Source organism: Macadamia integrifolia, chromosome 12, assembly GCF_013358625.1.
Source record: "Macadamia integrifolia cultivar HAES 741 chromosome 12, SCU_Mint_v3, whole genome shotgun sequence".
NCBI classification, from domain to species: domain Eukaryota; kingdom Viridiplantae; phylum Streptophyta; class Magnoliopsida; order Proteales; family Proteaceae; genus Macadamia; species Macadamia integrifolia.
In genome coordinates this window covers 28,056,621-28,073,564 of record NC_056568.1, presented here as the reverse complement: position 1 = coordinate 28,073,564, position 16,944 = coordinate 28,056,621, and the positions used below count along the sequence as shown (strand labels likewise).

Here is a 16,944-nt window from a genome sequence, read left to right as displayed (position 1 = left end):
AATACAAATATCACCAACCAACCGGTACATGGTAGAGGTTCTAGGGACCGGTCCCCACTATGCATGTGAAACGTACTTAGTTTTAGTGGATTTCCCTTATCAATGGGACCCAATTTGCCTTCACTTCTAATCTAATTGTTTTTTTTCTTTATATATATATATATATATATATATATATATAACTTACAAAACAATGCCATGCCCTCAACTTATGAATGAACATTGAACCCTTGTGAAGGTAATTACTGTAATTTCACGTAGAACCAAGGTTGCAGTAGTAATTTTGGGAGTGGGACAGGGTGGGAGAATTATTATAAAACTAAGCTAAAATTAGGGCAGGCATTAAGCATATGTTTTCCTAGGTAGCTTATGCATATTATATTATCATTATAAAATCATCCATGTTTTTCCCCCCAACTTTGGTTATAATAAGTTTTATTTATTCATCTTTCACTTTATTTATTTCTTACTTATAGTTGGAACTAAGGATTAAAATCATGGTATCAGGATTGGTATTGATCCAGAGTCTCAACCGATGTTGATATAGTTGTATGGAACTGTTTTGTCCTCAATTTTTTGAAAAATGACCATTTTTTAACTAGTTTGCCCTTAGCACCGACTGATGCACCGCTACCATATTTGTTAAGAATCAATATTAAGAAACAGCGATATGATCGATAAGATACCGATATCTTGAGCCATGGTTGGAATTTGAAACCTAGAAACACATCATTTGACCATTTTCTTGAATTTTTATTTTTTATTTTTTTTAGATTAAATTTTGGATTTTCATTTTGGGTGTGTGGTTATGTTCATAGTGGGGCCAATGTTTGGATGGATCTCAATATGAGCCCACCAAACATTTTTAGATTAGGTCTAACCAAGGTCCATGATACCTTGTACTACACTACTTTTAATAAAGCCTTGCTTTAATCAAAAGCATTTAAGTTGACACCTAACAAATCTGAGTGTAAATTTGAATAATATATCACTACTACTTTTAACTTGTCTTTGTAGCTTTATCAATCCAAAATCCTAATAATCCTCTATAGCTTTGTAATCTATCAATCAGAATAATACGCAAAATGATAAGACAAAAGGATTAATTTACAGTTTACCTCAAAGGGCTTGCAATGCTTTCTTCATCCATAATGCATCATTTAGCCTCAAATGTCCCCCCATGAAGGACTACTTATGGATATACATGAATTGGGTAATGTAATGTAAAAAAAAAAGGTTGTTATTGCAAAAAAAAAAAAAATATATATATATATATATATATATGTATATATTTTATCAATTATAAAAGGAGAAAGGAAAAATAAAGAAAAGGGAGGGGGTTCTCTGACCAAACGGGCATAGAAAGTGCACCAATGAAGATAGATGAAACAGTATAGTATGTAACGGGCAGATAGGTCATTTCATGTGTGTATGTGAGAGCGAAAGGTTGTAAGTCGATTAACACTTTGAAGGAAGATAAAAAAAAAACATTTTGGAGGCCGGACGCGAGTGATATTATGTTGTGGGTTTAATTATTGCTAGTTTTGTTCATGTAGTTTTAAATCCGAGATAGACCTTATCCTTGCCGACCATCAATGTATTTTATTTATTGTAGTAATCTTTATCGCTTACCTGTTAGAAAAAATGAAAATATTATGTTGTGTGAGCGCTAATCATTCTCTGTTAATATAATGCTTTGATGTTTAAGAGAGAAAAACCACAAGAAGTAATTTCTGATGTGGACCCATGATTTAAGTGTTCAATACACTTCAAGTCTTCAATAGTAGGTGGAACCATAGTTAGCAAATTCGGATTCGGGAATTATTCGGGCGGAGAATTATTCGGAATAATTCGATTGATTAATTTAAGGATTCGGTCAAAAAAGCTTATTGGGGTTTTTTTTTTTAAATACTGTTTAAGTGGACCGAATAATTCGGTTTAATCTGGTTCGGTCCGAATTATTCGCGTTTTATATTCACTTTTGAAAAAATCACGAATTTTACCGAATTTTATTTTTAATTCGGATTCGGTCAGAATTTTTGGTAAAATTCGGAAAAATTCGGTTCGAATTATTCGGCCGAATTGATAACACTGGGTGGAACTGAGCAGCCAAAGGGTGTGGGATCCCTATTTTACTCATAACCTTTACTTTTGAAATTAAACTATAGGTGGACAAATAATTATTCATTTCAATTGATCATTTACAAAAACTAACGGTGCATCTTGTTGTAACCTTCTTTGAAGACCCCTTGTTTTATTTTTAATTTTGGAAATAATTTAAAAGTGACTTAAAATTTTATCTTTCTTAATCGCTATAATGATATTGCACATTTTTTTTGAGTGCATGTGTCAAATGAGAAGATTTTATCCTTATTGGACGAAGAATTGTGCTATAAAAAAAAAAGAGAGGAAAAAAAAAAAAAAAAAGTAAAAGTCATAGTATCTTTTCCATTAACCATAGTTACAACAAAATTCAGGGCCAACCTGGCCCAACCCTGCCCAATCGGGATCAATCAAGGTCGGGATGGGCCCGATATGGTTGAGGCATGGACCCGACAAGATTAGCTTGGGACTAGGTTGAGTTTTGAGGACTTAGACTTGGACTAGGGTTTTAAGAAACTTGGCCCTGTTTCACCCCTAATGAAGACTATAAGGGAAGCACAATGTCTTATCCAAAATTTCACCCAAAAAAAAAACTCCACATATCAATTTTGGAACATGTTTGCAATGCATGGCCTTGCCTTACTACAAATATTTCAGAACTTCATATTCTTCTTTCTAGAGAAGAATGCCTGAATTTTGAAAAATATTTTCCACAGCAATTAAATGAAGAATTAGCTTGAAATTTTTCTACATTACAGAGTGGGTAACTTTTGAAATGTCTATGAAGATCTTCATGTTGCTCCAAACTTAGTACAACTTGATAATTGTCTTTGTATTCATACCTAGCCTAACTCATTATATCTTATAATGAAGTTCATGCAAGTAAACCCTCACATGCCTTTATTATGTTTATACACTTCCCAAATACATTTATGACCAAACAATAGAACCAGAAACAAAACAACCAAATCTCCCAGAATTCCTATTTCTTCACATGAGCCAACCAGAGTTATAGAAGAACCTAGAAAGTTTCAAATGAATCTCAAGACCCTAAATCTATCTATATGAATTGTCACTAAGATTGAGGGAGTATTTGAAATCTTAATTTTCAATCAGACTCCTACGAAAGCTCGACATTGTGATTCCCAGTGCTGCTTTGCCTGCTTAATCCGCTCTCTTCTTTCCGTCTGAAGTCGTTCTTCCCAATATTCATGGCATCTGTTGAAAGATGCAAACAAAGAAAAAGAACCAGACTATAATTTCTGTTTGAAATCAACATGTATGAAACTTAACCACAATGCACATTATTTCTTGTTGTCGTCAGCAATGCTACCTAAACATTTAATATCTTGATTGTTATGAAAGGAGGCATCTTGGGATGACAACTCAAATTAGTAACCATAATGTAGTGTGGAATTCAGTGTTAGTGAAAAATATACCTTCGACTTAATAAAATGGTAAGCTCATCCATAGATACAGCACCTTCAAAAACTCCTGCCTGAAATCCATTCACAAGTTACTTAACAAAACATGAACATCCTATAATTCACCTATGATACAATTAAGTTTTGAAAGATATCCAAAATGAGACCATTGAACAGATACTAACCTCTCGACAAAGAGGGCATCTTGCTTTAGGATTTGATGCCTTTAGTCCATCCACACTGGTCACTGATGCCACAGAGCATGCACACATGTAGCAGAAGATATGGCCACATGTGAGAGACACCGGATCAAACAGTGTGTCCTGTTAATGTTAGAAACAATAGATGAATCATGATATTTAAAAAGGAAAGAAAAACTGATATACAACCTTCAGTTATGTCCTCATAACTTTCTAAGTCAGAACAAGGTAAACATTGTTACAAAAATTGCCTATAAAACTTAATGGCAGGCCAGTACTTATCAAGAAGATCCCTTATGGTACTAATTTTCATCAAAAGATAGTGTCTGTCCTCTAGGCCCTAGGAATTTTCATGGTCATTACAGTATCGAAAAGAATCCGAGACACCACGATTCACATACCCAGGAGGATGGACAATAGAAGATTTAGGAGATATGGTATCATACAAACATGCATCCAGATTAGAATTACAGCCATCATTCTTTAGAAGTTGATTAGGCCAATTATGACATTACACTGTCCAAGAAAATCTTGCTAATAGTTGTTTATGATTATTTGTTAGGATTGAAGTTTGGGTGCAATTGTTCAAACACCCCTACTACTATGTATCTTATGTATGCAAGGTATGTTGGTTTTATCACTCACAAAACCAGATAAACTCACCAAGCATATAGAACAGGTGAGATCAATATCGAGCTTTACTGAATCAAAGATTGCACAAGAGAGTGATGGCTTGCCATCATTGAACTCAAGTGAGCAGCCTTCAAGAACTGTAGTTGCCTTTGCCTCAGCCTTAGTTTCCCTCAAGTTGATGTGGAAAGCCATCAGCTCACACAGCCAAGGAGATTGAAGGATCTCAATATGCATACTTTGAGCTTGTGATTTGAAAGCCTGACCTTGTTTAGAGTAATGAACCTGAGCCCGGAATATAATTTTCTATATCAATTTCTCTATAAAAGCAGTAGTATGGTTTATAATTTAAGACTGATACTCTGTCAATGCCACCAAAGAAAAAATTCAATACCTTGTCATACTTCTTTAGAATTTTTCTGATAGCAATGGCATTAATCATTGCATAAGTAACTAAGTCCTTGCCTTCTTGAATTAAACCAACATGGTTCCTTCCTTTCCGCATGAAGTACTTTCGGAAGCCTGAAGCTAAGTGTAGCTCAAGCAATTTCTGTGCACGCTCATTGAAGGAACCCACAACTGTGGACATCTCTTTAAGTAGAGAGGGGAAAAAGGTTCCATCACACACTGCACATCAATTAAAATCATAAACATCAAAACTTGAAATAAATGGGAATGGAGATCACAGTGAGCCCACAACAAAACACAATGTAGAAGATTAATGAGAATGTAATAGCCTCAAGAATAAATCAACAGAACCATAACTCTGGAATGCCTTGAAGCAAATAAGTGTACACAAGAGTAGTGCTATACCAGATTCCTAGTACTCCACAAATTCAGCTTTGACACTGAAGGTATTTCTTCCTCTTTTTTATTTTACATAATGAATTGACCACAGGGTTCAAGTAATGAGAATCGTCAACAGAATCCGTTGCCACTGATGCCTATTCCGATCCCTAGAACCCTGATCGACCATAGCATTTATGAATGTCTGGTATTGTAAAATTTTCCTCCATTTTATAGAAAGCTTAAAAGAAAAACTCAATGAAATTAAGCCTATTGACAACTAAAAGGGGTCAGCTATGTGAATCCCTTTTCACCATTCCACCCTTGTCATCACTTATTCCCAATTAATCTTTAGCCTACTCCTTGTTTATTTTTTTTAAGCTCCTCTGGTCTGCAAACCATAACTTCTCATTGAAAGAACAAGAGGGTAAAAAAGAATAGGAAAAAATGTCTACACTCTCATCAATAATCATTACCCAATGCTTGTTCTTTAGAAGAATTCATTAGGGAAACAAAGAGAACACACAGTCACACACACATGCTTGTCTTTGAGAACATGTGCAAGTCTGGAAGCAAAGCTGAAAGGAGTCAAAAAAAAAAAAAAAAAAAAGAGGATCAAACCAACTCTTATTCCCCCATTCCCCTTTTTTAGCTCCCTTCCTGGCCTCTCTTGTTCAAGAAGCATTGAGAAGTAACCAAGATTTCAAATTTATTTTTTGTTTCTGTTTCCCAGTATGAACAAGCAGATTCAGGACAATCATTTTGTGATCTCTCACATCCAATATATGCTAATTTAATCAGATTACAAACAATGAAAAGATTTACAAGACCAAATGGAAATGAAACAAGAAATGTGAACATATATCTGCTTGGAATTTTTACTTTCATTTGAAACAGAATTAAGGTAATTGATTCCAGAGTAGAAAATCGAAAATGGAGTGAAGGGGCGAAGAAAAAACAAAATCTGAGACGAAAATTGTTATGAAATGAAAGAAATTTATTTCTCACTATCACCTGGGCACTGGTGGGGGCAAGTGGAGGCGATAAGAACCCCAGTGTTGTCTCTGCGCAATTGAACCTCTCCCTTACACTTCTTCAGGATCTTCTTGAGTTTCTTCAATCCAACCCCTGGTAATGGCTTCTTCTGTCCTTCCATGTACTCTTGATATGTCTTGCAGAACTTCATCTCTGCTCCAACGAAAGAAGGAAAAAAATCTATAAATGGAATCGAAAAAGATTTCTGGGAAATGGGTTTTAATCAATGATGACCAAACGATGAAGCTTGATCGTTTTTGTTTCCTATTCGGTACTCCTAAATCCCAATGACCTCAAACTGAGAAGAAGAGGGAAGTTTTTTTCTGAAATTTCTGTGGCTCTAACTCCATAATTGCTCGTGTGTTGGCTCCCTCAAAATCTTATAACGGCTTGGGTTCTCGACTCAAATGGTCAATGCAAAGATAAGTATTGTGGGTTCTTTTTGGTAATTTCCCGTGATGATCACGCACTGGATTCTTGACTTGCTGGTAATTTCCCGTGATGATCACGCACTGGATTCTTGACTTAAATATAGAAAAAACTTTTTTTTACTTAATGGACTATGGAGGGTGGGCTTTTCAGTTTCCACACTTGGAGGAAGGGATTGAAAAAAAGGTAACAGATAAAAATTTCAGGTCCGTTTATGTACACTTTGATTAATCTTTGGGGGAGACTAACATGTAGAAACGCAACTCTAAAACGATGCAGAAAATAATAGAAAAACAAAACAAATAATGCACACAGATTTTACGAGGTTCGGCAAGATTGCCTACATCCCTGGTGAGATGAGATCTTACTTCACTATCAATGGAGAATAGGGTTACAACGCTCTTCCTCACATTTCTCCGTATTGCTTGCATTACAGAAAAAGAAACCCTCGCTACAAATATATAGCGAAAAAACCCTAATCCGAAAAGTACACAATGCCCTCAAATAAAAAATTCGAGCGGGGGTTGCTCCCCCTGCACCCCTGCCCCCCTTGCAATCTCCACGGCCCGCTAACCGGCTAGTGGGATCACCGTTTTGCCTGTCTAGGTGTTGCACCAGTACTCCCTGAATTAAATTGTGACGGAATAAAAGACATCATACACCAACACTAACATAGCAGTGACTTCATCATTGGTTTCATCTCTATTGAAAGACTAAAAAGTTTTCCCCCATGAAAAGGTTCACCTTTTTTTTTTTTTTTTTTTTATTCGGTAACGTCTTGGAAAGGTTCATTATCATCCTAGATTCCAACGGATCACAAACCCCAATAAGATTTTAGTATGTTTTTAAAAATACCCTTCTATACTAATTTTAAGCCCAGACTCAAGATAAGTATTCTGATTCACTGATATTATAGGAAACTTTATACATTGATAAATGTCCAAGATTTCCTTTTGCGTGGCTTCTGAAGTCACATCCTTTTTTTTTTTTTTTTTTGTGGTAATGAAGTCACATCCAAACCTAGAATCCATAAGGTGAGGAAATTATTAAAAAGATCATATAAATACTTGTACCTAGGAGGTAGACTCTTTTTTTGTTTTTTGGTGAAAGCTGGGAGGTAGGCTTACATGTCTAGGGTTTGAGAATAGAATGCAATAAGGTATAGCATTAGAACAGGAGCAGATATTGAGCTCTTTTACTATAATTTTAGGGACTCAATTAAAAAATGACCAAGTTTTCTTTCACCCAAGGTGACCTAGAACCTCTTAATCAGTATGGATTTGAGGATTTGACCCTCCAATGGACTGAGAAAAGATATACCTTCAAAATGATGGGGCGAGAGTTAATAATAACATCTTATGATTCTATGAGTACAATAATAGCATTAAAACACCTTAGATGAAGAGATTCTCATTCAACCCTTGTGGTGAAAAACTTTCTCCATTCAAAATTATTAATTCTTTTGATTCTTATTTTTAATAAGTTTAATTTCTCCATTTGATTTAGAATATTATCACATGATTTGGAAGCTAATGTTAGGCCGTTAGGGTGTCAAAGTTCAGCTCAATCTGGTCGTACTGACCAGTTCAGCCTGGATTGAACCAAACCTTTTCGATTTGGTTTTGTGTTGGTGGTTTTATGAAATCCGTAGGAACTAAAACCAAACGGATTAACAAAATGAATTGACCAAAACTGAAAAGAAGATCATATCCAATAAAAACCGAGACCAAATCGATAGTAACCCGATAAGAACCAAAACCCAAAAGATCAGAATTTTTCAATTGATGATCTCCTTATGTATACATGAAAACAAATGGTACCCTGACAACAAAACCGATAAGAAACAATAACAAATAGGATCAAAGCAGAAACTTACGAAAACCGAATCTTATTCCTTAATTGTTTGGTTTCGGCTTGGCATAGTAAGAGATAGAAACAATCAATTGACACCCATAAGCATTATGCAAATGATATATCCAAAAAACAAAGGACTATCAAAAGGATATCCACGAATGTTTGGATGATCAAAGCATGCATGGATTTACACATGATGCTAAGTGATTGAATTTTAAGAGGAAAGTTTACATGTAGGCTATTTAAATCATTCCTCACATATCCAATGGTCAAAATAGATGAATCATCCAGGCTATTGAGGACAACTTTGACCACCTAATAATATTTGAATCAGACAACTGAGATCTGATTAATTTATCACAGGTGCTCAAAACAACCTGGATCCAACTCTTCTCCTTAGTATTCGTCACCCAGGTCTTATCCATAGTTATTTGGGCAAATGTCTCATGGCGAAGCGATGATCCAACAGTTCTTGACGTCTCGTTCTCCGAGCCTCTGTCAATACCTCGTTCTCCAGGACTTTCTCAAAATGTTGGATCATAGCTTCACCATGCGGTATTCGCTCAGGTAATTATGAACTAACCTGGGGAAGTGCATTATGGAGAGGAGCCGAATTTACACAACCTCACATTATCAGCCTTGGACATTATTGCTTCTTATATTGAGGATTGTACCTCTCTCTCTCTCTCTCTCTCTCTCTCTCTCTCTCTCTCTCTCTCTCTCTCTCTCTCTCTCTCTCTCTCTCTCTCTCTCTCTCTCTCTCTCTCTCTCTCTGTGTGTGTAAGATCTTTGCACACATTCGAAGGCCAACAAATGTATCAGCCAACTCCCTTGCTTGAAGGTCAAGTATGTCCCTGACATGTAGGATTGATTGGCCGTTATCCACTCTTTCGCTCCGCGAATCATGTATAACATATGCCATGCAACTATAATACACGTTTGTAGCTACAAATTCTCACTTACCCTGACCATAAAAAGAAAAAAGGTCAATCACCTTTTCATATATATAACTCAATTGTGACATATTTCTAAAATGATTATAAACATATCCTTCTAAATTTTAAAGAGCTTTTCTTCCTCACGCAACTTGAATTATTGCCTCTTTCCATGTCACCCCCACGTCCATGACACACACCACCAAACACCACTTCTCCTCTCCATCTAAGAAAATAATAATATTATTACAAAAAAAAAAAAGGAAAACAAAATAATAATAATATCATTTAACATCTCCTTTAGCTTAAGCTCTTTCCAACACGTCTCTTTTCTTACACCTCTTCCAAGTGGAAAATATGCAAAATAGTGATTATAAGAACACAATCATTTTTTCTTAAAAGAAAAGGAAATACGAAACCACTTTCACTCTATTTTCAGTTTCCAATCAACCAAACCAAGGTAATAAATGGTATTTGTTTACCATCCTACTTGGAATTCCTCTCTTTGCTTCTTGTTTCATTGATTTTTATATGTACATATTTATTATTGTAAGGAAAATCATGTGTCAGAATATTGAGAGAGCAAACTTATGTATCGTCTTTGTATAGGAGAACTTTCAATCTATCACCTACATGAAATTATCATAGACTTGCAATAGAAATTGTTAGAAAATTGGTGAGTTGAGTCGTGTCACTTGACACTGTCCTTAAGACCGTAGATGTTCCCTATGGTACAACTGGGAATAATGCAAATCGGCCTCCAAGATAAAACAACCCAATGGCTCCCCCAGTGATCGTGCACTCGACTATTGGATCCATTTGAATGCTATAGGGTTGTGCTCAGATTAAAAACAAAACTCCTCATTAAAATGGGCATATAAAATCCAATAAAATCCAAGATAAGCAAAATTAAGAACACACTTGAATAACTCAAAGGACTTGTTCCGTGTCTTGCAAATGCTAAATCTCCTTCCTCTCTATTTATAAGATATTTGAGAGAAAGAATTAAGGGACTTTAACATGATGAATTAAGAAGATAATTTGTTATAAGGAGACTTTAAAACTATAAGAAAACTGAGATTACATAAATCTTTAGCAATTGAAGAGATAATGGACCTTAAAGAAGAGAATAAAATGTCTTCAAAACTGAATTGACAAGCAAATTATGGGGTACAAAACTTGTGAAAGTTATTTTGTATTTAAACAACTATTTAAAACTATTTTGAATCTTCATTTGTTTTAAATACTAGCTTTAAAACCAACAATTATCTTTCATATTTTATAAACGTAATTCTCAAAATGATGCAAAAAGTAATAGAAAGACAAGAATAAGTAATACATATAGGTTTATGAGGTTTAAAAAGTGCCTACGTCGATGAGATTCTGCTTCAATATTAAAGGAAAATAGGGTTACAGAGTTCGTTCTCACACCTCTTAAAATTGCTTACAGAGAAAGTAAACATTGCTATAAATATATAGCGAAAAAACCTTAATACCAGAAAGTACAAAATAGTAAATGAATTCCCAATAAAAAATCGAGTGGGTTTATGCCCTCTACACCCCCACTACACAGATGAGCCTGCTACCCCCTTATAACCCCATAACTTGCGTTTTATTGAGGGACATGTACCAATCTTCTTTGAATTAAACTGCAATAGAATACAAGATATCATACCAACACTTATAAAGTGAACAAAGAGAGATTTGGGAATAGTGTGGAGAGAGCTTTGTCGATTGAAAGTTTGGAATCTGGATAGGAAAGATTGACCCGAGAACAAGCAGAGATAATTCTACGAAGTCTTTTCTTCTTCTACAGTCTTAGCCACACATTTTTAGAATGGTGAATTTGTCTCTATAGAGAGGGCCAAGTTTTCAAAAGGCTCGTGATGGCATGATGGGATCATTGCTGATCTCATCGATTAGGATTGTGCCAACAAATTATATATATAGACTTAGAAAAAAAAACCCTATAAATATAAATGTATTGCAAATGCTAAACTTGAATAATAGATTCTCATGGGGTCATGATTATATATGTCTTTTTTTTTTTTTTCAAGTATGAATTTTTTTTTTCTTTAATTTCCTTTGCAACTAAACATAACATCACAAAATTTGTGAGCTTATCATATCATATAAATTTTAGGAAAGGATTTTCGCTAAGCAAACGTCATAGGTGGGAGTATACCAATAAAGCGTAAAAAAAATAATAAAAAAACCCATATGAAAGGAAAATTACATTGAGATGTCATAGGGAAGTTTTTCACTTTGATGTTCATGATAGCAACTTGGAGCATTAGAGTTTAAAGAATGCTTTCAGAGATGTTTTTACCTAATCAAGAGCTCAATTTGGGGCGTTGGGAGTGGAGGCTCCACAAATGCTTTGTCCCGATTCGCCACTACATACAATGAATTGATATTTTTTCTTTTTTTGGTAGGATAAAATAGAATATTTTGTTTAATTTACAAAGAAAATGGAAGGGTTCGTAAAAGGCAGCATAGCTTATGCATCAACATAAGGATCAATAGGAGTGCATGTAGAAGTATCAACAGTAGTGGAGTTTCATATTTCATGCGGGATAGGGCAATCATTTTGCCCTCCATGTGTCTTAGTACAGAGGCCACACAATTTTTTTATGATTCTTTTTCCCATAAAAAAAATATTTTATAATAAAAATCTTGAAGTATTTTTCTTTATAAAAACTAAATTATTAAATTTTCAACATTAAACATATAAATTACTTCCACTTTTTTGATTGGATATCACCATCATTATATTTGGATGGGTGCCTAGGAATAGTGAAGGGCACAATGTAGTGAAGGGCACAATGTAGAGTAACTATGGGGATTGAGATCGTCTGTAACGCTACACACCTTGTAGTGCACATCCAATGACAAAGAATGCCTTGGGCTACATGTTTGAGCCTTCCTAGTCGTTGGATGTACGCTACATGCCCTGTAACACTACATAGGAGCCCAATCCTATCTAGGGGGGGGGGGTTAGATTTGTGGGTGAACTCTATGGAGTGAAGAAAAAAACTTTCTCCCGTTTGTTGATGGATAAACAACTTGTCATTATATCTTTGATGACTTAATAACCTATGATAACTTACGATGACTGTTCTCTGTCTAAAGGAGAGAGATAGAGAGCAGGAAGTGCTAGCTAACCTCTTGCTCATGAACTAAATCTTTCTTCTTGTAACTTAGCGAGAAGGTTCCCTAAAAGGCCGCGTGGCCCATCCTTGCATCCCCAATCCCTTTTGATTCTATGATCCTTTTTCATCTGCCTTCAATCCAGATTTGTGCGAGAAGCCATTGAATAGAAAATGTGATAGTACATCCAAAACGAACTGAATGAAGGAGTGGCTGATCCTGTTGGTGGTTGTTGCCATGGTCAGAACTTGCCTGAAGGCATTATTTTGCTGTTGCTACGAGTATAAAACGAAACCAAAGAATAAGCTCATTGTTAACTTAAAATAGGGTCGGGCTGGGATTGGGTAGGCTCAACCTAAGGCCTCAACCCTGGTCCATCACGGCCCTAACTCAGAGCCAGGGTATCTCAGCCTAGGTCCCGTTCGGGCTCAGAACAATTTAGGGCTGACAAGGCTAAACTTACACCCCTAAGCGAGGCCCCATGTAGTCTGATTTTTGGGCCTATTAAAGTTTTAACAGGCTTGGCTCAGCCCAAATCTGTTTGTCTAAGTCAAGTTTGAATTTTATTTGGGATCGTTTTAGCCCATCTTGAGCTTGGCCCAATACAAGATGGTTTGGCCAATACATATGGGCTGCCCTTGAATTGTCAAAATGTACTTGCCCGCCAAGTTACCAACAATGTTGACATGTAGTTACGGGTGTAAATTTCCAGCCTAAACCGGTCAGAATGACAGAAGTTGATCGGTTCAATCTGAACCAAATTGGATCCTTTTCAGTTTGGTTTAATGAAACAATAGAAATCGAAAACAAAAACGAATCAAACCCAAAAAACCGATAATGAACCATTATTTCATTATTTTCTGATACATATAATTTAATAGGCAAGAGATCGTTATCTGATTGTATGGCCACTACACTAGTGTAGGAAACGAAAATATGCACAAAAACAGGACAACAGCCACACGATTTGGCAATATTCTTTAACCAAAGCCAAATTGGTAACAACATGATAATGACCCAATAAGAGTCCCTTAAGACAAACCAATAGAAGACTAAATTGAACTATGATGACATGTAGTACAGATGTCAATTTCCAGTCCCAACTCATCAAACCGACATTAATCGACTGGTTCAATCTGAACCAATTCGAATCCTTATCGGTTTGGAATTTGGAGTTCTATGAAACAGAATAAATAAAAAAAAAAAACAAAAACCAAATCAAACCTAAAAAACCGATTTAACCTGATTGAACCTAATCAAGCCTTTAACCTGATTGAACAGAACCAAACCAAACCAAATGATTGACATACATTTAGCCCGTGCTAAGGTCAGACTTTACATAATCACTGTCGTCACAGTTAATAATACACTATATGACGGCACAGGTGCCGTGGCTGTATAGGTTACACTTTATTTGATTCCATTTTGATGCCTTAGAGAGGTGTGGAGGAGCGTAGAGTTCCAAAGTTCCCAAACCTTCCAGAAAAACCCAAGGAATCCAATCATTCGTTGTCACATCATAAGATTCCCTTCTCTTTCCCTTCCACTCTCTTCCCGCATTTTCTAGGTAGAAGCCTCTGTACCTACTTAGCTGCTACTATATTCTAAGAATCAAAGACAGAACGTAGCGTAACGACAGAGCAAATCAATTCTCCAATGGCGACGACGACGACAGAGCAAACCAATTCTCCAATTGCGACGACGACAGAGAAACCAGTAATGGTGGTGGGTATAGACGAGAGCGAGATCAGCTTCTATGCTCTTGATTGGGCTCTCGATCACTTCTTTGTCCCCTTTGCTTCCAATCCTCCTTTTAAGCTTGTTGTAGTACATGCCAAGCCTTTTCCTACTTCGGTTATCGGAATCGCTGGACCTGGTAAGCGTTTTTCTCCATTAGATTCTTTTTTTTTTTTTTTCAAGGTTTAATTCTTCCTTCTTGGAACTAGATTTTAGGATTTGGTTTCTGCCTAAACTGGGGAATTTATGTTAGTTCATATTTTCATGTTGAGTGAGGTCTCCTCCTAATTCTACTTCGAATTTTTGCAGGAATTACCGAGGTTTTGCCCGTTGTTGAGGCGGATATCAAGAGGATTGCAGCTAGGGTTGTAGAGAAGGCCAAGGAGATCTGCCGCAATAAATCGGTAAGGATCACTTTAGTAATGATACTCGTAATCCTACACATGGAGGAAAAGGAAAAATTAGGAGAAAATTGAATTTGATGCTTGGAAGTACTCTCTCTCTCTCTCTCTCTCTCAAGTTTTTAGATTTCTGAAAATAATCAGAGATATCTTGTTTATTACCTTCTTTATTGATCGAAGTTAATCATTCATGTAGTTCCTTTACGATTGGTCATATAAAGCACGATCATTGCCTATAGAATTTTGACTCTCACACATGCCATTTCACCAGTCTATTTTTCTGTGCCCTGATCTATGGGGCATAGGAGGTGGTGGTAACCCACAAATTTGTTGTTCTTAACTGAAATCTGCAAGGGTAAGGTTTGAATTGATTCAGTTTTCCTATGTGTAGATGCTTTGATCAGTTCACTTTGACCCAGAAGAAAAAGATGTATATTGACAAATAGGAAGCTTTGTTGAATATTTTGGTCAATGTGCAGTTGCATGATATAGTAGTGGAGGTCGTGGAAGGAGATGCTAGGAATGTTCTCTGTGAGACCGTGGAGAAACACCATGCATCCATATTGGTGGTGGGCAGTCATGGTTATGGAGCTATAAAAAGGTGAGCATATGACCCTCATACCATTGATTGATAAGTGGTAGACGCAGAAAAGAAAATTTAGGGAAGAATTTATTCATTCATTTTCTGTTATTATTTATTTGATTATATGTATATATGCAATAGATTTATCCAACCAAAAGGTGAAATAACTGATATATCTACACTGAGTAACCTACGAATATGTCAGTGTCGGTGTCAACCTAAATTCCACCCTCCAACTGACAAACTGATTGAATCCTGAATGTGAAGTTCCTCATTTTTCCTTTAATCTCACTTCCAATGTAAATTTATTCAAAGTATGCGGAGTTCCAAAATTTTTTCAAAACTATATAAGGTTTAGAACCCTGAACTACAATGAATTGTTGTTCTATGTTTTAAGAAATAGGGAGTGAAAAAAAGAATCCACTTGTTTAAGGTTTTGAGCTTTTGAGTAGTCATATCTTTCACTGTCCGTTTTCTGGCTGATTCCTTTTAGGAAGTTTTTCGTTTGCTCAAATGTAATTTGTGCTCTTTGTTATGGTTTTGATGACACTCAAGAGGTTTGAGAATTACTCAGATCTTACCCTAAGCATTGTACCTGTCATTTCTATGAGGAGGACATCCAGGGGCTTTGAAGCACTCAAATCTTTGCCTTTTAACCACTGCAATTCTCTGACATGATTTCTCTCCTTCCAAGATCTTGTGTGCATGAATATGTGTGTTGGGGGGGGGGGTGTTGTATTTCATGAAGGCAACTCTTTTGCTCTGTGTTAGATACACTATAGGGAGTGAAATTAACTAGAATCACATTGACTTTTGTCATACCTCAGTCATCTCCTATAACCAATCAGTTTTCTCTTTCTCATTATTTTGTCTTCATTCTATATCTAGTACTGTTTTTCCAACATTCTAAAAGGTGCTACTAAGTTGATTTTCATGGCCACCTCAGAACCATCACTAAAACCATATTGTTTGAAACTGAACTATTCTGTATAGAATTACTCTTAGTACATGTTGCATATGGGCCAAATTTTCCTCATTATAGTATAAACTTTAGACAAATCATAATGTATGCAATATGAAGTCTGGTTAAGACTTATCTGCGCTAGTAGGACTGAATGAAGACTCAGAAAAGCAAAAACCCTGTTCAACTCGAAGGGTAAATAGACCAGATGAAATCAGAATTACTAGAGTTTCCACCCCAAAGAAACTAGCCATATTAACTCGAGGCAGAGGAAATGCATGGCGGACATGGAGCCAAACTATGGTGCTCATATGGCAACTTGAGGAATATAGATGCTGCTCAGAATGCTACAGGTGACTAACGAAATGTAGAAATTACAGCTCAAATCAACGTGTTCGTTGGCTCCTAGACCTAGTGGCAGGTGTGAAGGAGAAGAGAATAAGAGAAATAGTGCTGGTTGTATCTATGGATGGTGCTGGCAGCATTTCCTATCTGAGGAGCTTGCTGCCTATCTTATACTATAACATTAGGACAGTAGATTTTTTAACTCAATGACAGCATTTCTTAGGGAAGGGATGAACAATGTAGCAAACAGGAGAGAAAAAGGTGCCGTTTGGATATATGTACTTCATCGCTGTCTAAGCACAACATACTCTTCATCTTTTACATTTTCTGGATTAATTTGATAACCTCTCCCCACCCCCCACCACCCCCCC

The 16,944-nt window shown here is 36.1% G+C and overlaps 2 protein-coding genes across 3 annotated transcripts in view; one reads left to right on the top strand and one right to left on the bottom strand.

Annotated features, from left to right (window-relative positions):
- Positions 1-2,871: 2,871 nt before the first annotated feature.
- LOC122057594 (probable E3 ubiquitin-protein ligase BAH1-like 1) lies at positions 2,872-6,563 on the bottom strand. Of its 2 annotated transcripts, none has more exons than XM_042619749.1 (6): positions 6,158-6,563; positions 4,752-4,984; positions 4,391-4,642; positions 3,713-3,850; positions 3,543-3,601; positions 2,872-3,321 (listed from the first exon to the last, which is right to left on the bottom strand). In XM_042619749.1, the coding sequence occupies exons 1-6, from the start codon at positions 6,327-6,329 to the stop codon at positions 3,216-3,218; spliced, it is 960 nt and encodes a 319-aa protein (XP_042475683.1). In that variant the 5' UTR covers positions 6,330-6,563; the 3' UTR covers positions 2,872-3,215. The 2 variants fall into 2 exon arrangements, with proteins under 2 accessions (XP_042475683.1, XP_042475684.1); XM_042619750.1 differs by having other exon boundaries at positions 4,752-4,987; positions 6,173-6,563.
- A 7,502-nt stretch (positions 6,564-14,065) lies between these two features.
- Positions 14,066-16,944, top strand: part of LOC122057232 (universal stress protein PHOS34-like) — a 3,695-nt gene continuing 816 nt past the window's right edge. The window contains exons 1-3 of the mRNA XM_042619263.1: positions 14,066-14,422; positions 14,593-14,687; positions 15,164-15,285. Coding sequence (XP_042475197.1) covers positions 14,203-14,422; positions 14,593-14,687; positions 15,164-15,285 — 437 coding nt within the window. The 5' untranslated portion in view covers positions 14,066-14,202. The remainder of the gene's footprint in view (positions 14,423-14,592; positions 14,688-15,163; positions 15,286-16,944) is intronic.

Excerpts from the sequence above, each read along its gene's own strand:
- LOC122057594 (XM_042619749.1), bottom strand. The coding sequence starts at position 6,329 with ATGAAGTTCTGCAAGACATATCAAGAGTACATGGAAGGACAGAAGAAG. Across the intron at positions 4,985-6,157 it reads TTGCCCCCACCAGTGCCCAG|TGTGTGATGGAACCTTTTTC; the intron begins GTGATAGTGAGA and ends ATTGATGTGCAG. Across the intron at positions 3,602-3,712 it reads GATGCCCTCTTTGTCGAGAG|GCAGGAGTTTTTGAAGGTGC; the intron begins GTTAGTATCTGT and ends AATGGATTTCAG.